The 20,686-nt window shown below is 42.8% G+C and overlaps 1 protein-coding gene across 1 annotated transcript; it reads left to right on the forward strand.

Moving 5' to 3' along the window:
- Positions 1 to 1,903: 1,903 nt before the first annotated feature.
- Positions 1,904 to 15,919, forward strand: ING1 (inhibitor of growth family member 1). The gene is made up of 2 exons (XM_040336220.1): positions 1,904 to 2,864; positions 14,325 to 15,919. Exons 1-2 carry the CDS (start codon positions 2,729 to 2,731, stop codon positions 15,026 to 15,028), a joined length of 840 nt encoding a protein of 279 aa, XP_040192154.1. The 5' UTR covers positions 1,904 to 2,728; the 3' UTR covers positions 15,029 to 15,919.
- The last annotated feature ends 4,767 nt before the right edge of the window (positions 15,920 to 20,686 follow it).

Raw genomic sequence — 20,686 nt, forward strand, 5'->3', positions numbered from 1 at the left:
TACTTATTCCACCCCGTACTGAGATGCAGCACAAGAATACACTACAATACAGTTCCAATCACGCAATAAAAACACATTCACTCTGCAGTATGATACCTAATCGGGAAGCCTCATCTTTCCAATCCCAGCCTTACAAGGCAGACAATTGTGAGGTGAATTCCATTACACTGTTAGTCAGTACCATATAAATTGGATGTGTTATAGGTGGAGGGAGAGCTGCTGTGCACCAAATTCTGAGGTGAATTCCTTTATCACACGTTCTGTTAGTACCATAGAAATTGGATGTGTTATAGGTGGAGGGAGAGCTGCTGTGCACCAAATTCTGAGGTGAATTCCATTATCACACGTTCTGTTAGTCGGTACCATATAAATTGGATGTGTTATAGGTGGAGGGAGAGCTGCTGTGCACCAAATTCTGAGGTGAATTCCTTTATCACACGTTCTGTTAGTACCATAGAAATTGGATGTGTTATAGGTGGAGGGAGAGCTGCTGTGCACCAAATTCTGAGGTGAATTCCATTATCACACGTTCTGTTAGTCGGTACCATAGAAATTGGATGTGTTATAGGTGGAGGGAGAGCTGCTGTGCACCAAATTCTGAGGTGAATTCCATTATCACACGTTCTGTTAGTCGGTACCATAGAAATTGGATGTGTTATAGGTGGAGGGAGAGCTGCTGTGCACCAAATTCTGAGGTGAATTCCATTATTACACGTTCTGTTAGTCAGTACCATAGAAATTGGATGTGTTATAGGTGGAGGGAGAGCTGCTGTGCACCAAATTCTGAGGTGAATTCCATTATCACACGTTCTGTTAGTCAGTACCATAGAAATGGGATGTGTTATAGGTGGAGGAAGAGCTGCTGTGCACCAAATTCTGAGGTGAATTCCATTATCACACGTTCTGTTAGTCAGTACCATAGAAATGGGATGTTTTAGGCTTAATGTACTCAGGACGTTTTACAACCTCACAGATTTAACTTCACAGATAGTAACCCGTTTTAAAACGTCTAGTTTGCTGTGTTTACATGGCGCATTTAGAAGCGTTTTTTTTTTTTTTTATATAGTCAAAAATAAAAAAACGCCTGTAAACAAAATGTGGCTAAATGCGAGTTACCGCGTTTACAAGCTGTTACAGGCGTTTGGTGTTTCAAACGTCTCTGAACATCCAAAAAATGCTTCTAGACTCAACTGCCTAGAAAGGACTTTAAATGGCGATGTGTACATACATGTACTGAGAAGATAACATAGAGGAGAGTTCAGGGACAGCTAAAAAAAACGACCAACTCGTCCTTAACGTTCGTTTACCAGCAGCAGTCAGTGTACAGGGTCAAAAGAGAGCAGTACACCATAGACTTCCACACTGCCGTCACCACATGAATTTCCCAAGTACAAGACTATATACTATATGACCAGGCACCTAAACCACCCCACTCATTGGCTCTGACACTACACAATCATCCCACAGCTCTCTTCCGTCTTAGCAGCTCCACCCCCTCTTCCTTTAATTCTGAAACCCCGCCCACTTTGCATAATCAACCCCTCCTTCTCGCGCCCTCCCAACCCGCTGCTGAAACAGTCAAGCCTGGGCTGTTGGCGTTGTTGTCATGGTTACTAAGGTCGGTGAATCACCGCCCACTCTCCGCAAGTATACGCCCAGCTTTACTATAGCAACTTCCGTCCTTCTTCACTTCATTCCGCCCACCACGGGAACGCGCCGCGCGCCACTAGACAACTAAGTGGCAAAAGGGATTTGCGGTGGCGCGCGCCTCATACCCCGCCTTCGAGCGGCGAAGACTTCCAGCGATTGGTTAGCGGCGTGAAACCGGTGCATGCTGGGGTGGGTAGTCTTTCAGTGACAAGAAGCTGCGCTGTCATATTGTCATGCTCGTCCCCCCTCATGAGGAACAGTGCACGAGTACCATTGACTCTAGTGTAACTTTGTGTGTGTTCACCCGGCGTAGCTGCCATCCCGCGCTGGTGGCAAGTGCCCGGTGTGGGGTCAGTAGGAGCGGACAGGGCGGTCCTTGTTAAATAGAAAGTAAAGGAGCCGCTTGAACGGTGAAGAGAAGTGGAGCTGAGGGCACACTGCGCATGCTCGCCATTTTCAGGAGGAAGAGTAGGGGGCTGAATGTTTCCCAAGTGTGTAAAACTGGCGCTACCTGTGTGCTGTGTGATGAAGGGAGGTGATCAGCTGTCATAAGCGGGCTGTACTGAGGAGTAGTACCCTGACTGAGGACCACCTCCTCCCCTCCAGACACAATCACCTTGTACAACCCCAGGCAGGCAGCGGGCACGGCTCTCCACACACTTTTCTTCTTCTTCTCCTTCATAGCCACCATCGGGCTCACAGGCTTCATCTTCCTGCCTGCTGTATTCTGTCCTCTAGCCCCCACCTCTTTCCCCACCCCCTCTACACATACACACACACCCCACAACCTCCTTCCACTGTCTTCTTCACTGAGTTGTCCAGCAGAAAACACAAGCCACCGTTCAAATCAGCTGCACCGCACTTTTACCCCATCGCCCGCCGTGCTCCCCTCCCTGGATGCCAGGCTCAGGTTGATGCCCAGGCACAGGTCTCTTTTGTGTGTCGCGCTCCTGAAGCTGGGGGAGCCTACCCGGATCTCATCTTCCTTCTCTCCTCCTCCCGGTACCGGGGAAGCAGGCTGGATCCTGGAGCTGGCAGGAGGCTGCTGCCCGGGGGCTGGACGCTGGATCGCTACAGGATGCTGAACCCTACCAACGGCGATCAGAGCCACATGGTGACTTATGTAGAGGATTACCTGGATTCCATCGAATCCCTACCCTTCGATCTACAAAGAAATGTCTCTCTGATGAGGGAGATCGATGCCAAATACCAAGGTAAGGTGCTCCAACTTTTATCACCCCCCCCCCCCCAATAGATGTGTCCATGCTGCATTGTGTGTGTGACTCCATGTACATAGAGGGGACTAGTTTACACACACTTGTGTCATAGGGCGGAACAAAAGGTGCCCTGTTATTGTGGGATCAGCCATGGGAAGTAGTCACCTGGAGATGGAGGGGACAGTGATGATCACAGCAGTGTACAGGGTGAGATCAGGATGGCTGGAGTAGTAAGTGCAGCTAGTGTAGAGAAAGAGAGAAAAGGGGAGCTGAGGCTGTGCAGTAGTGGTGGGTGGGCAGGGTTTCCTCTGCTTCATTTTGTTCATTGTGTTCTTAGCGATCAGCCTTGTTTATCGCCCCCCCATCACTTGTTTTATGGAGCCGCAGCCCGATCCCCCCCTTATTGGCCGCAGTGCTCACCCTCCGCATTGTCCTCGGTGGGAAGTTGGGGGACTTTATAGGGAATGACATTGATGCGTGCGGCGGGCTGACTGACACTTTATCTATGGCTGTGTTTACTGTGCCGGGGCCGCACTGCGCCGATCGCTGCCTCTTCTTCCCCCACCACCCCCCTTCCTCACTTTATGTCTGCACCGTAACGCCATATGTGGCGATATTACCGAGGACCTGCCATGGCACAAAAGTGCGGACAGTCGCCTGGGACCGCCGTGCTAAAGCATGAAAGGTGACGGCACACTAAGCTGGATAGAGAAGCAGTGATTTGTACGTGTCTTGGGAACCGAGAAGAGGAAAAATACATGAAGAAGAGGCATTCTAGACAAGCGCACTCCTACTTCCTTTCACAGCGCCAGCCGCGCTTTAACCTGGCTAGCTTGCACACTAGCTTTTTATAATGGGGGCCTCGTAAACGTCGTTCTATCTCCCTGCTGATTGGTTGTCGCGTTGTAGTTTAGCCCGTCCCGGGGACTGCCTCTCTTGTTATTTGCTGTTTCGTTCGGTCCACCCATCGCCTCTTAGCCCCGCCCACCTTGTCTCTCTTTAGCTTGACACCTCAATGTTCATTTAAATCCGTGTGCCCGCCCCGCGTGACCGCATTGGCTGTCAGTGGATCGATGGGAGTTTTTCAGGTTTTCTGCTTTCCTAAAAGACAATCTGATCTATTCTAGACACGAATAGAAGGAACGTAGGCAAGTGTTGGGCGGCCATCTTTAATGTGGGCAAGTGATGGAGTGCCATTGACCGTGAATGTTATTTTACAGTCAGCTCTGTGTGTGTAGATGTGGAGGATTCGTGGCGTTGTCGGTGCATTGTATCTCTTTCTTTACACGGTGTGTTCTCATCATCTCTATGCAATGGAAGATTGGGAGGAGGCAGGGGTTTCCTAGGCGCAGATTGGATGGAGTAGATTATTTTTCTGATCTGAGAATTGAATGGATACTGAGCGATGATATATTTGTGGTCATTGTTCCCTATGTGCAGACACACGGGGGGATCCCAGACAGTGCCGACTCATAGGGATGTCCTGGAGGGATCCACACTGCATCCATCTGTCTGGAGAAGTTCACAAAGTCATGCGATCGTTCATCCTCATGTCACACCTCTGCTGTACATTGCCTTTCTTTATCCTCCTACATGGATGACAATACATGGGTCTGCAGGGGCGATTTATTAAAACGGCTGCAGCTCTGCATAGTAACCAATCAGCTTCTAACTTCAGCTTGTTCAATTAAGCCTTGACAATACAAGCCAGAAGCTGATTGGTTACTATGCAGAGCTGCACCAGATTCTGAGTGTGCCAGTTTTAGTAAATCTCCCCCACTCACTGGCTGGTACAGTGTGTGTGTCCAATAGCACTAATTCCACTGTACACTATTGTTCTATAACCCCACACTACTCTAAAAATAAGAGGACCTGCCCCCTAATGTCTGTATCCACACACTACTCGTATAAAGAGGACCTCCTGCCCCCTACTGTCTGTATCCACACACTACTCTTATAAAGAGGACCTCCTGCCCCCTACTGTCTGTATCTATCACATACACAATCTGATTCATCCTAGTCCCCAAAGCAGTCATTTTTTTATTTCAGACCGAGAGGGATCTGATTGGTCACTCCGGGTAGATTTACATTTATAGCAGTCGTGCAACAGAAATCATTCTGAAATCCCCCCACACATCTGAGCAGTATTCAAAAACAAACATTTATTTTATTACAGGTTACCAATTCTTATATGTGCTAGCTGCATTCGTTTTTCTTTTTTATTTATTTTCATCTGGTGATCTTTTATTTTTCAACAGAGCAACAGCAAGCTCTCCAGCATAATGTATCAATGACAGGGTTGGGACAGACCATTTGGCGGTGACAGGCGTGCTTACAATGATCGTCTTATTTTTGTATTCATTTATGTAAAACTTATCCCAAAAGGGAAAGCACTGTTTGCAGTAACTGATTATAAAGTGACAGTGTGAGTTCAGATTCAATTTGTTGTATTTGAATCTGCTAGTCCAACACTCCTCTCCCCCCAGGGTGACGATGCTGCCGTCCCTTCTGTACTCATTCATCCAGAGTTGTGTCTCACTAATACCCGAGGCGTGCTACTGGCCAGATCACCAGGTGATAAAAAAAAAAACGAATGCAGCGTCCACACCTGATTGGTAACTGCAATGTTTTGGGGTTAACACTGCTTTCATTATCACCCATTTTATTTGTGTTTATTTTTTGTCAATCAAGTGTAGATAAAATCAGCAGCAACTAATCTGAGGACTGTACAGCAAGTCACATTGTGCTGAACAGGAAATAATAATGCAATCAGTTTAACAATGCAGCTTTTGTTTTTCATTATGTATTTCTTTGGAATTTATATATTGGAAAATATTTTTTGTATATAATTCTATTTCACATGCAGTCTGTACACTCTGCTGTTAATTTACTGTTTTTGTTTGGGCAATATGCGTCCTTTTAATGAATGACTGCTGCAGGAGCCCTCAGTAATGCAGATATTATTCGGCAAGCTTGTCCCCGTTTCCTGAACATCAGTGTTCATCCAGCAACATGGTGGGCTGCCTCAGACCAAAGAGGAGGCTTTAGAGGCAAGAGGGAGAGACACAAAACACTAGCTTCTTAGATGAAGTTACTGGGCCATATTCTCTATAAATATCCGCCTGCTGCGCTTAGGGCACTTACACTCCGCTGTCCCAACTTACTGGAGCAGGTGTTGTATTCCCCAAACACTTGCTCCATAAGTTGGCACAGCGGAGTGTAAGTGTCCCGGCGTAGCCTGGCGGATCTCCAAGGGGGCGGCTTCTATTCAAATGAAGCGCGCCCCCGATGCGAAAGAACTGGGCATGCGCCGGGCTGCAAAAAGCCCAGTGCGCATGCTCCAGTTCTCGGCGGAAAACGTCAATGACGCCGACGTGTGCGTCATTGACGTAAAGTCGTATTCAAGAACGACTTACGTAAACGACGTACCCGACGAAAAAAACACGACGGGGACCCGACGCCATCCGTAACATGGCCTACGCGAGACTTGCGGAAACTTATCCCTCATATAGCAGGAGTAAGTTTCCGCTTACGCAAACGACGTTAGCGACGGTTACGCGACGCAAACTCGTTCGGGAATCGGCGTAGAAGGATCATTTGCATACGCAAATGACTCCTTCACGTAAATGCCATCTAGCGGCGGCCGGCGTCATTGCATTTAAGATCCGCCAGTGTAAGTGACTTACAGATGGCGGATCTTAAGTGTATCTATGCAAAAATGATTCTGAGAATCAGGAGCATAGATACACTGGCCAAAAAAAGGAGTTACGATGGAGTATCTGACTTACTCCATCGTAATTTCACTGAGAAAATGGCCCACTGTTTTTTTATAATTAAAGGGGTTGTAAAGGAAAAAAAACATTTTTCATAATAAGCATCCTTTGCCTGCAGACATTCCTCTTTTCACTTCCTCATTGTTTTTTTTTGCTCAGAAGCTGCTCTATTTCTTCTCTGTTCTGTTCACTTCCTGCTTGTCTGATTTTACTCACCACCATGAAGGGAGGCTTTACTGCGGTGGTCAGTAACGTGCTCACCCCCTCCTGGGAACTACATTTGTGCGTCAGGACGCTCTCTACGTGTTAGAGACTTCAAGGAGGTGTGAATTACTGGGCGTGCCGCAATGCATACTGGGAAATGTAGTTCTTGCATGAACGAGCGCCGCAAACAGGAAGTGAATGAGAGAACAGAAACTAGAATGCCGGAGGTGATATAGATGAAGGAATTTAATAGGTATTTACTCGTTTTTAACAGAATCATTACACTATTCTGTCTGTCTACCTTGCAGACATTAATTTTAGGCAACATTTGTTTTCCCTTTACAACTCCTTTAAGACTCCTGGGAGGTATGACATCATTTGCCTAGGCAAGAAACCAGAAAGTAACTGAAGAAATGTAAAAAAAATAATAATTAAATATGATATACGTTCCTATCTATTTACTATAGCTAGCAGCAAATAATGTTGATTGGGAGCTAGAGTTGCCACCTCATCCCTTTAAACCCGAACACATATTAGAGGGGTGTTCCAGGCTTTTTTTTTTTATGTTTATTAAAAGTCAGCAGCTACAAAAAGTGTAGCTGCTGGCTTTTAATAAACATACACTTACCTGTTCCCCGGTCCAGCGACGTGCCACTGGGAGCTTCGTTCCGGTCCCCCCCTCTCCGACCCGCGTCTCCACTGCAACTGTGGGCACCCGGCCGTGACAGCTTTCGGCTTCACGGCCGGCACCCACTGCACATGCGCGAGCAGCGCTGCGCCATTTGATTGGACAGGCGTTTGCCTGGGACCTGTCACATGTCCCAGGCGATCGCCTACAGGGAGGGGCTGCCAAAAGGCGTATTCGCCTTTGCAGCCCCTCGGCGGAAGGAGGAAGTGGGACAGGAAGTCCCACTCCCCCCCCCCCCCAAAAAAAAATGACATGCCAAATGTGGCATTTAAGGGGGCGAGGAGTGGATTAAGCGGAAGTTCCAGTTTTGGGTGGAACTCCGCTTTAATTACACAGGTTCTGTGGCTGATTAAGGTGGTAATTAGACTCAATTGTCAAAAACATATACAATATTGCATAAATCACCGCACTACCTAACTAAACATATAAATGGCAGCCAACACCACAGAATCAGATCAATTCTGCAAAAGAAACAAGTGAAAACAAAAAAAGATATAGTGCTAAAAATATGTGGAAAAAATTATATAACACTGTAAACCGTCACATAAGCATAACACCAAGTGGTCAAAAGTGCATATCTGATGATATGGTGAATGAATTAAATAAGGGATAAGTCTCAATAATGATTCCAAATCCAAAACGTCCAAACAAAACGTGACAATTGTGAAGAAAATATTGATAGCAGATCCACCACCAAAGTAAAGATGGGAGGCTTACCGGAAAGCGTGGACTCAACTAAGCGTATACTTAATGAGTCACATAGGCTTATATGATGACAATATCCGGACACCGACCGTTCAGATGGTAGGCAGAGATGAAATTTCAATAGGGATCCACTCCTCATGTGATAGATAGTAGATCATAAAAATAATGCCAGGACCAGCATATAAGGACCGTGGGCTCTTACAGGGAATCCAGGGGCTCCGAGTGCAACAGATAGGAGAGGAAAAACAAATGCGTACATAGTGTAATAAAGTTTAAAATCTTTACTGTGACATTAAAAGATAGATTATTACACTCACATTTCAGCAGACATATCAAAGCGTATAAAAGTCTAGCAGTAGAGTCAGCATAAATCCCGACGCGTTTCGATTAATCGATGATCCTCTGGGGTGCTAACTTACTGCTACAATGGATCCAAATATATAACTGTACCCCCTACCTTAATCAGGGCTCCAGCTTCAAACTATCCATTAATCCAGGGGTCGACAAATCCCGGGCGCCAGGTCGCCATGGCGACTAGAAATAGGGTCCTGGCGACTTGGCTTTTTTTGTGAGCTGGCACCATCTGGTGGTGAGCCGTTGGTATTACAAGTTATTACCACCAGATGTGTAAGCTGGCGCCATCTGGTCGTGGCCGTTGGTATTACAAGTTAAGCATTACAAGTTAAACAGCAATTCTAATGTAATTTTTCACTGCCATCTTCTTCCCTCTAATTGGAACCCCCAAACATTATATATATTTTTATCCTAACACCCTAGAGAATAAAATGGCGATAGTTGCAATACTTTCTGTCATGCCGTATTTGCGCAGCGTTCTTGCAAGCGCACTTTTTTGGGGAAAAAATTACACTTTTTTTAATTAAAAAATAAGACAACAGTAAAATTATCCCCATTTTTTTTATATTATGAAAGATAATGTTACGCCGAGTAAATTGATACCCAACATGTCACGCTTCAAAATTACGTCCGCTCGTGGAATGGCGACAAACTTTTACCCTTTAATATCTCCATAGGCGACGTTTAAAAAACTCTACAGGTTGCATGTTTTGAGTTACAGAGGAGGTCTAGGGCTAGAATTATTGCTCTCGCTCTACCAATCGCGGCGATACCTTACATGTGTGGTTTGAACACCGTTTACATATGCGGTCGCTGCTCATGTATGTGTTCGCTTCTGCACGCAAGCTCGTCGCGACGGGGCGCGTTTTCTGGCTCCTAACTTTTTTAGCTGGCTCCTAGATTCCAAGCAAATTTGTCAACCCCTGCATTAATCAAAAATGGCTTCCGGGTGCGGAAGTTCTGCGTTATCAGCGTGCGCTCCAGGCCTCTCATGCAAGAGAGAGGCTGGAACGCAACGCCGAACGTATGATCATAGTAACGTCCCGCCGTCTAACATGGGCACACGCGCCAGGCTGTCATCACAGCGCATCTACCTGAGTGCAGGGATACTGCAATATCGACGTGCGCTCCAAGCCTCACATAGGGAGGTTGGAGCGCAACGTCAGACAGGAAACATTAAACCAAACTTCTACAGCCAAAATGTACAGTATTGATAACATTTCTAGGTGCTTTCATTTTAGTTTTTAGTTTTTATTTATTTTTTCAAAATGTACAAGCAGTGTAGAGTGAAATCCTAGCCATTGTTCTAGAAATCCTCATTGCTATTGTATCCAGGAACTTGTACTACAACTCTGATCCACACTTGGATTATTTAAAAGGCTGATGCTCTACACATTAGCTGAGAGAGCATTTACCTCGCCTCTAGAGTGGCACAAAAATAAAAGTGCTGCGGAAATTTAATTTGACGCTGCTGTATGTATTTTTCTGTTTGAACACACAGGATTTTCCTTCTCACCAAGATGATAAAGTGTCTGGAGCAGCCATTCTCAACCAGGGTTTTTCCAGGGGTTGCTAGAGGCTACTTGAGCTGTGGTTGAGTGAAGTGTGATTTGATGGTGTCTGCATTGTTCCAGAACAAGCACTACTTGGCAGAGCCAGTAGCTTGACACTAATTACATTTTTAACTGTCTTTACGGGTGGCTTTCTGATGACCACTGCAAGGCAGCCAATACATATATATAATTTTTTTTTTTTTTCATTCAACCAGTGGGTTGAATGAAAAAAATGATTAGATTTCCCCATCCACACATTTGATGCACATGGGGGATTCTTCACGTTGTGCTATTGTGTTCTGATGGCAGGGAGCCTTCCTGCTGTCGGCATGCAATGATCAGTTCTTTTAGCTATAGCTGGTTGTTCAAAAGCTAATCAGTAGATCGACTTTTGTGCAAGCAGGGTGCCCATACATGGATTGAAATTTAGCCAGTCCTTGCCAAACTGGCTGAATTTTGATCCATATATGGCTGGCTTAATGCCCTATTCGCACTTGAGTGTTTTGTAACTCAAATCTCAGAATCTCAAACGCTCAACAAGCAAAACCCTATTGTTCGCATCTGAGCATCACTTGTAGCAAAACACCTGTTGCTCAAAAAAGTACATGTTCTACTTTTCAGGCAGAACTGAGCATTTTTGTCCACACGGGGGCAGATTCAGATAGAGATATGACGGCGTATCTCCTGATACGTCGTGGTATCTCTGTGATCCGACGGTCGGATCTATGCGACTGATTCATAGAATCAGTTACGCATAGATCTCCCTAAGATCCGCCAGGTGTAAGTGACTTACACCGTCGGATCTTAGGCTGCAATCTTCCGCTGGCCGCTAGGTGGCGTTTCGTGTTTTACTTGCGACGAATATGCAAATGAGGAGATCCGCCGATTCAGAAACGAACGCCCGCCCGTCGCTTTTTTTTTTACGTTTGCGTTCGGCTTTTTCCGGCGGATAGTTACCCCTGCTATATGCGGCGTATCCTATGTTAAGTATGGCTGTCGTTCCCGCGCCGAGTTTTGAATTTTTACGTCGTTTGTGCAAGTCGTTCGCGAATACGGATGGACGTAATTTACGTTCACGCCGAAACCAATGACGTCTTAGCAACGTCATTTGGAGCAATGCACGCTGGGAAATTTAGCCGGCGGCGCATGCGCATTTAAATCAGCGGGGGGACGCGCCTGATTTAAATAATACACTCCCCCTAGCCGCGGAATTTGAATTCCGCCTGGGGATTTACGATCCGCCTGCGCAACTTTCGAGGCAAGTGCTTTATGAATACAGCACTTGCCTCAAAAACTTGCGCTGGCGGATCGTAAATAAGATAGATTACGCGGATCTAAAGATCCGCTGATCTATCTGAATCTGCCCCACTGACTTCAGTGGAAATGCCTAAAAAGTGCAACGTGGGCTATTTTCAAGCATTTTTTTTCAAGAGTTTTTGTTGCATGTTTTCTGCTTAAACGGCACCTCCCCGCCCCTTTTTCAACATCACCCCACACCTTGAAAAATGCCTGACAAAAGCTGCAAAAACATGCAGTTCTGCAACTCTTTTAACGCTTGGTAAAAAAATACTTGAAAACGTTATGTGAATGTAGCCTCACCAGGGTTGCATTCTTTCTTTTGACCGCCTATACAGTATATGGGGCATTTTTTCCATTCGCTCAAAATGAAATGGTTTTAGTAAGGTTTCTCTGAGACCCGGGAATTCATTTAGGGGTTCCTCTGGGGTATAAAGGGAATGAAAGGCTGGTCTGGAGAAAGATTTTGCATTGCCCATAACAAATAATCTGATTCAAATGTTTTCATCCTCACAATACTGCACTAAGACTGGTTCTTTAGAAAGTTTAGACCAGAATTCACTTTGTCTCTACTATGGTTGAAAGAAATACTTTCTTTCTTATTTAAAAAAAAAAAAAAAAAGTATATTTAGCCAATTATTATTAGCTAAATATACTTTTTTATTTTATTTATTTTTTTAACAAAAAAATCAAATCTAATATGAATTGTGGAGCACTAAACCTAAATCTAACCATATACAATATTATGTATCTGAACTCCAGAAATATTGCCAGTGAAAGCTGGTTTTGTTACATTTTGGTGGCCTGGCCAGTATCAGTGTCATATGCTTCTCTACCAAGAGGCACTTTGGCATCTGCTGAAAGAATACACTTTTCTGTAGCAAACCGTTCACATTCCTGCACTGAGCATCCCCTGTAAAGAGCTTGCCTGGTGTAACATAACATGCAAATATGTTGCTACTTTTCATATGTTTGTAGCAATTTGTCTACACTCTCTACCCTCTTGAACTTCACTAGGGCCACTTTTACCCTTAGAGACAAAGTCCTTCCTACTGCAGTGAAACGGAAAACAGAAGCAGCACTATGTTGGCATAAAAGGGTTGCTCTACTTATTTATTTTATTTGTAGTATCACAGCACATGGAATATCATTATAAAATGCATTGATTTTAATGAGGCTGGTTCACATATGATGCAATGCATGCGTATTGCCCAAAAAACATGTGCGTTTTCTAGGCATTGCGGTGCGGCTCAGGTGCGAATTCAGGCCCATTATCTTCTATGGGCACGCATCTGATTCGCAGATGTGTTCAGTTCTAATCAGGATTTCTCTCCTTCTCCTCAATACACTTCCCCTCTCCCAGGTCTCCAAATTCGCAGCTAAAATGGAGATGATCTGCTGAACAGTTCTCTTATCTCTTTGCAGAGATAACAGAGCTGGAATTCGCACCGTACAAGTGTAAACCCAGCCTAATAGTTTGATATTTCTATTTTCTACAGTTTAAAACATTATGTACTTTAGGTTTATTATAAAAGTTTATTTGACCACTTGGCTTGTCAATTACTTTTTTTTTTTTTTTATGTGAGTTTTTCACATATTCTTATGACTTTGGCTCATTTTATAAGTTATTTTACCAATCTTTTCCGAAATAAAACAGACGTGTTTAACTTTCTCCTTATTTCTATAGGAGAATAGAGCTTCTTTAAATTTGCACTAATTCTATGAACCTAGGGCCAGATTCACAGAACAGATACGACGGCGTATCTCCTGATACACCGTCTTATCTGTTGTTCTATCTATGCGGCTGATTCATAGAATCAGTTCCGCATAGATGGCCAAAGATCCGACAAGTATTAGTTGACTAACGCCGTCGGATCTTAGGATGCAGTACCTCGGCCACCGCTGGGTGGAGTTCGCGTCGTATTCCAGCGTCTGTTATGCAAATTAGCAGTTACGGCGATCCACAAAGGTTTTTCCCGTCGTTACGTCGGCGCAAGTCTTAGTTTCCCGTCGTAAAACTAGGGGTACTTTAACATGGTGTAAAATTACTCCACCATGTTAAAGTATGCCCGTCGTTCCCACGTTGCTTTTGATTTTTTTTTTTCCGGTGTAAGTACGTTACGCACATCGCGATTCACAAACACGTCGCGCCGCCGTAATTTCGCGCAAAGCACGTCGGGAAAATTGCGAACGGAGCATGCGCAGTACGTCCGGCGCGGGAGCACGCCTAATTTAAATGGTACCCGCCCCATTTGAATTGGGCGGGCTTGCGCCGGACGTGTTTACGATACACAGCCGCAAGTTTTCAGTGTTAGTGCCCGATCCACAAAGCACTTACCTGTAAACTTGCGGCGGTGTAAGTGCTTTGTGGATCGGGCACTAACACTGAAAACTTGTAAGAGAGCTGCCGCTCCAGGTGAGCTCACTAGGGTAATTGATGTCCACTCAGAAGCAGATGGGTGCTGGCAATGCACAGGATGTGCAAAAACAATAAGGATATGGACAGCCGCACTCCAGTAACTTGAAAAAAGACGTGCCCTTTATTGGGTACAGGAAAAAATGCACTACAGATATCAGCACACAGTGGGATAAACAGCTGACGCGTTTCGCATTGAGTGTCAATGCTTAATCATAGCTTGAAAACTTGCGGCGGTGTAACGTAAACGGGTTACGTTACACGGCCACAATTCTATGTGAATCTGGCCCCTAGTACATACTTTTAAAACCACATCCTATGTATTATCTTTCTCTTGTCGTGGCTGTATAGCCAATTTTTTTTTTTTTTTTAAAGCTAGAGTTAATTTTTTTTTTTTTTTGGTCAGTAATGAAGATACTTTTCTTTTTGTTTTTATTCCTTTGACTTATCCTTTTAATATCATTGCAGATATCCTGAAGGAATTGGATGACTATTATGAAAAGTTCCGACGTGAATCTGATGCAATACAAAAGAGACGCCTTTTGCAGTTCATCCAGAGAGCTCTTATTCGGAGTCAAGAGCTGGGTGATGACAAAATTCAAATAGTAAGCCAGATGGTGGAATTGGTTGAAAACAGAACAAGGCAAGTAGACAGTCATGTAGAACTGTTTGAAACATGCCAAGATTTAAATGACAGTACAAGTAATAGCAGCAAGAGCAACCAGGAGAAGGCTAAAAGTGAAACGATCTCTCAGACTGAAAAATCCAGCAATAAGAGATCGAGAAGACAGAGGAACAATGAGAATCGAGAAAATTCAACGATTAATCATGATCATGATGACCTTACTACAGGAACCCCCAAAGAGAAGAAGCCAAAAACATCTAAGAAGAAAAAGCGATCCAAAGCTAAGGCTGAGAGAGAAGCCTCTCCTGCAGATCTTCCCATAGACCCCAATGAGCCCACCTATTGCCTATGTAATCAAGTGTCCTACGGGGAAATGATTGGCTGTGATAATGAGGAATGCCCAATAGAGTGGTTTCACTTTTCTTGTGTGGGACTCAATCATAAACCAAAAGGTAAATGGTACTGTCCCGAATGCAGAGGTGAAAATGAGAAAACCATGGGCAAAGCACTTGAGAAATCTAAAAAAGACAGGGCATACAATAGGTAGTTTACAGAAACTTACCTTGGGGGGGGGGGGGGCTAATATGTTGTATTTATTGTCCCAGCACACTTAATAAAGGTAATATGGATTGCAATTTGTATATTTTTCAGTAAGTTTAGGAATGTATCTATTTCCTTTTATAGAGACAGCAATAACATCACTTTTTATATAGCGTTGATTGTCCATAAACCTACCTAGTGAGCTGGTTAAACATCCATGTCATGTATGTCTTCTAAAGCTCAGTGTTCCAGGCCCCACCAATAGCATAAAAGAACAGAAAACCTAGTACTTGTGGTGGATATTTAACGCACTTCTAAACTTCTTAAAGCATTATGTCCATCCACCAGTTTTCATACAGTTTCTCACTTTTGAACTCATCATTGCTTTTCACTCTCCATGGCTTGGTGTTATATCAGATTATTTTAAATCCTGTATTTGACTTTGTAACCACTGCTATGCTTTTCAGTTCAAACATATTGACCTTGGATAAAGAAGAATCCCATTGTTTGCCCATAACATTATTATTCCAGCAGTTTAAATTTTGTAGCTTATTTTATAGTGATGCAAAAAAATGCATTTTACATGGCAGACGTTTTTATACGGTTTCTTGGTCCATAATAAGGTGACCATTTTAAAACATTTTTATTTTATTTTATTTATTTATCTGGACGGTGGTTTAGTAATTTCAACACACAAATCAAGCTTTATACAGTCACAGGTAAATAGTGAAACAATCCTAATTTGTATAAATGTACATTTCATAAGTGGATTTGCACTTGATGTATTATAATTGGAAATGCTGACAAATGCCTCTGTATAAGCAGTGTGCATTTTCCTCTGTATGTATGAAGATTGTACAGCTGTGATACGTAAAATAAAAGAAAGCTCTATAGAACATTCTGTGTGTCAGTCTGTCTGTTTCGTTGTAGTCCATACTCGAATCTCATGGATATCATCTCTAAATCCTATCTTTATATTTGCAGGGTAGTGATGTTGGTTTATATTGTTAGTTGGCGGGTCATATATGACCAGCTATATCGCTCTCCATTGAGGGCAGACCTTTTCAGATCAGAAGAGATGAGCATAAAAAGACTGTCATTCAGTTTATCAAAAATCTTCACATAAACTAAATGTGTGCATTAAAAGTATTTTATACACATTTCTCTACCTGCAAAAGCCTCCCTTGTGTAGACATCCAGAAGCTCTGAGACTGATGGTGACACTCCATCTTGGGTGTCATGTCAGTAGCTCCAGCAGACTAAAAAAAAAAGCCTCAAATGACACCCTATAGCATGGCGAACCTTGGCACCCCACATGTATTGGAACTACATTTGCCATGATGCTCATGCACTCTGCAGTGTAGTTGAGTATCATGGGACATGTAGTTCCAAAACATCAGGGGGTCCAAGGTTCGCCATCACTGCCCTATAGTATAACTCTTCTTTCCTACCCTAGCTACTAAATGGGTGATGGGAGGGAGATGGTTGGTCATCACAAAATGTAATTGCACTCCCAGAAAATGAGAGGGCCAAGATGAGCAGGAGGGAAGGGGCTGTGCTAGGCAACTGACCCTCCTGAAGTAGTCAAACTTTCTAGCAAGTTCAAAGGCACATTGTAAGGGAATACAAAAAAAAATGTATGCAAAGGAAAACACTGCGTAAATTATTTTTTTTTCTGTCTCTTAAACACCTTACAGAAAATATATTGATTGCCTGGATCAACCGTTAATTATTAATTAAGGTAGGATGGTGCAAAAAGAAAAGGAGGAAACCGGTCTGGTGTCACCACTCTGACACCTCCATCCCTATTGGTGAACCAAATAGGAGAAAATCGCCCTGGGACTTTGGGTGAGGTGAGAGAGAGCAGGTACAAGTTCACACAAATTAAATAAATACATTTATGAATTGACAACAAAGTGGTATAACAAACGGTGACAGCAATGCCTGACGAAGAGGCCCTGCGTGACCTCGAAACGTTGCTATCCTTGTGATGTCTTCACTGCAATACATTTTTGGACGTTCTGTACGATCCACGAGGTGCTAGCGAATATGTTCATATGATTGCTGTTCCAGTTCCCAGCTGGTGATCGCTTCAGCACCCATTTTTACAGTTGTAGGCCGTTTCTCCAGGTAGGTGTGCGATTGGAATATTGTCTAAGACTAGCAATGAATGTGCGTCGCCAGGCATAATAGCCAAAGTTAACAGCATGAATACAAACAATCGTTGATACATTTCAAATGCAATAAACCCATAAAAGCAGCAATGATGGTAATAGTAAAATAGAAGGCCAGTCCGTGTATGCATGAAAAGGCTCATGAAAAATGTTGTACTGACTCCATGAGTAAGTGTCCAACATGATAGACACTACACACTGCCATACATACAAGGCATCGTTGTTGCCCTACACGTTTCGCAAGCTCCACTCGCTTCCTCAGGAACCGATGCATATTCATTGTATCTATAGTAGAGTAGAGATAAAGATTAAGTGACACTGTTACATAATGGCATGGGGGATGGTGACGGACATTTTCCTGTGGGGAAAAAGACTGATGGAGCATACACACGGTCGGGGTTCCAGAGGAAAAGCTCTCATCTGAGTTTTCCCTACAGGAAAACCGAACGTGTGTATGAGGGGAAAAAAAGTAGAGAACAGGTTCTCGTATAACACTAACTTTTTTACCCTGAAAATAGAGGGTAAACTGTGCCTGCGTGTTATACGCAGGGGGCTGTGGAAAGTTTTTTTCCTGAATCTTCCCTCTTAAAGTTGGGGTGTGTGTTATACGCCTGTGTGTGTTATACGCCGATAAATACGGTACTTCACAAAGCATTTGTAGTGTAATCACAGAGACTGTATCATGAGTTTATCTCATTGTATAAACTTGCCACAATGACCAGGGCACAAGCTGAAATGGTCATTTCCAACAAAAGTTACCCATGTACCAGTTGATAAGCTACATTGTTTTGTCCATAATTTCTATATTACATTCAAGGAATACAAATTGAAATATAGATAAAAATTCTAATTTTTACAATCTGATATACAACTCACTGTTTACAGAGCTTGGTGGCTCAAATGTTTTAGAAACCTCAGTTAGAGTAGTAATTTGTCGCATGTTTACACATTCCATTTTGGTTGATAAGTCGAGTTTTAGCCAGACAAATCAAATCCTCAAAGTGGGCACCATCTGCTGTGCTGTCTCTTTAGTTATCCCGTATCGCTCTGAAAATCCATGGTCAAATAATAAATATTTATTTGTAAAACAAATATTACATAGTTTAAAAAAAAGTTATAAAAACAGCTTTAAAACCTACAAAATTGCAAAAAATAAAATTGACACAAAAACATTGAATTTCAATTTAGCTGATCTCAACAAATGAAGATTTTTATTATAGCCCTTGGAAATCTACACGATTGCACTTGCACTCACCACCCTATTCTCATAGCCGTAGATACGTTTATTCCCTTGTCAAAGTATTTTATTGATTAAGTAAGCAAGTAAATTACAATACAGTTGTAATAAATATTACAATGAGCCATACGTGTAAAACTCTAAGATCCAACAGTAAACTACCGATAGGTAGGTTATTTAACTACTATAGAAAAAGTACATTAGTTAATAAAACGTGAGATAACTGACTTCGGTGGAAATTATGCTATCGTAAGAAGTAATAGCTTGGACCAGAACTATTAAAACCGTTAGATACTTTTATTTCATATTTTTTCTTTATTGGGCAGCTGATTTGTACTTTTTAACCCAATATTAACAATTTTAGAATGTTAAACATAAGAAATACAGTACTCCATAAAAACTTCTAATAAAGTTAGTATGGTGTGTCTCCTATGTTTAGCAGCTCCCTCTCCCCGTTATGTCTTCCCCCACCACCATTACTGGCAATTACCAGCTGTCAAAATGATAGCTGGAAATTACAATGTTCTACATAGCATGAACAGTAATCAAATGTGACAGCTATGTAAAATAACACTCGTAGGTAGCCTGAGCAATGCAGTGTAACAATGTAGTGTTACATTTTATTTATTATCCGATTAATTATTAGGCCCCATTCACACAACGCGTTTTGTAGCTTGAAGCTCGATGCTCAAAAGCTGGAGAAGAAAAAGCATTATTCTATATAAAGATGGTTCACATCCCCACTCCAAGTCGCCCGAAACAAAAAAAAAAAAAAATCTGGAGCTTTTTTGTAGCTTAAATTAGGCAGATTTCAGCGTTTTTGGTGCGTTCCATAGAAATGCGCCGTTTGCGTGTTTTGTGCGCTTTCACGCGTTTGGGCAAATTTCTGCTCAACTAAAAATTGTAAAAGATAAAATAGCAAAAATATATGAATAAATAAATGTAAACTAAATTCACAAATAACCCCAAATAATTATAAATTAAATAAATTAATAATATGTAATGCATGATAATTAACCCCTAACCTTAAAAAATATATATATTTTTTATAAATTTATTATAAATAATAATAACCCAGGAAAAAATTTTTTAGTTACATATTAGTGTTTAGTTATATATACCGTATTTATCGGCGTATAACACGCACCCTAATTTTAAGAGGGGAGTTTTAGGAAAAAAACTTTTCATAGCCCCTTTTACACTCCAAAGCCCCCCCCCCATGCACATTACACAGACCAATGCCCCCCCCTTACATTACACAGACCAATGCCCCCCCCCCCCGTACATTACACAGACCAAAGCCCCCCCTGTACATTACACAGATCTGGCCCCCCCCCCCACACATTGCACAGATCCCCGCACATTATGTAGCTCCTCTTTACATTAACAATTTAACAATCACTGCCAGTCACTCGTACATACTGTGTCACTGTTCTTCCCGGCTGGTCACATGATTGCTCTCCTGTTTCATGTGACCGCTCTCCTCCTCCAATCTTAGACTACACTTGGAGGGGGAGGATGAACTGGAGGAGGAGAGTGGGAAGGGAGAATAAGGTATGTGCGGGCTATGACAGTGATTTGTTAATCTTTATAGTATGCCAGCAAGCTGTCCCAGGGCTAGGAGAGGCGGGACGGCCGGCATGACACCACCGCCCAATCCCCACCCACCCCGTTTGTAAAAAAAGAAAGTGATATCGGCGTATAACACGCACCCACGATTTCCCCCTGATTTTAAGGGGAAAAAAGTGTGTGTTATACGCTGATAAATACGGTGTATATATATATATATATATATATATATATATATATATATATATATGTGTTTTTTTTTGGGGGGGGGGGGTAATTATTTATTTACTATTGCTTAGTATTCATTTATTGAATTAATTTATGATTATATTTATTCGTGTATTTATTTTACATTATTTATTTAGTAGTAGTGTTAACACCCAAACCCTAACAAAAAAAATTATAATTAACAACCCTATGTCAGGAAGCTAGATCAGCTAATACTAATTCCCATGCAGCTAATGGAAATTCTTCTGCTCATTCCCTAATGCTCATTTGCTAGAACTAATTCTTATACAGCTCTGTCACCACATTCAGGGGTGCTCGGACCAGAGCCACAAGGGAAGCCCTCTCATCAACTCAGCCTCCAACCAAGGTATGTGACAACCCTAATGCCTAATTGTAATCTTACCTTATGGCTGCTTTCACACCGAGGCGTTGGTGGCGTCTTTTTTGTGGCGCTTTT

The sequence above is a fragment of the Rana temporaria genome, chromosome 2, assembly GCF_905171775.1.
Source record: "Rana temporaria chromosome 2, aRanTem1.1, whole genome shotgun sequence".
Taxonomy (NCBI): Eukaryota; Metazoa; Chordata; class Amphibia; order Anura; family Ranidae; genus Rana; species Rana temporaria.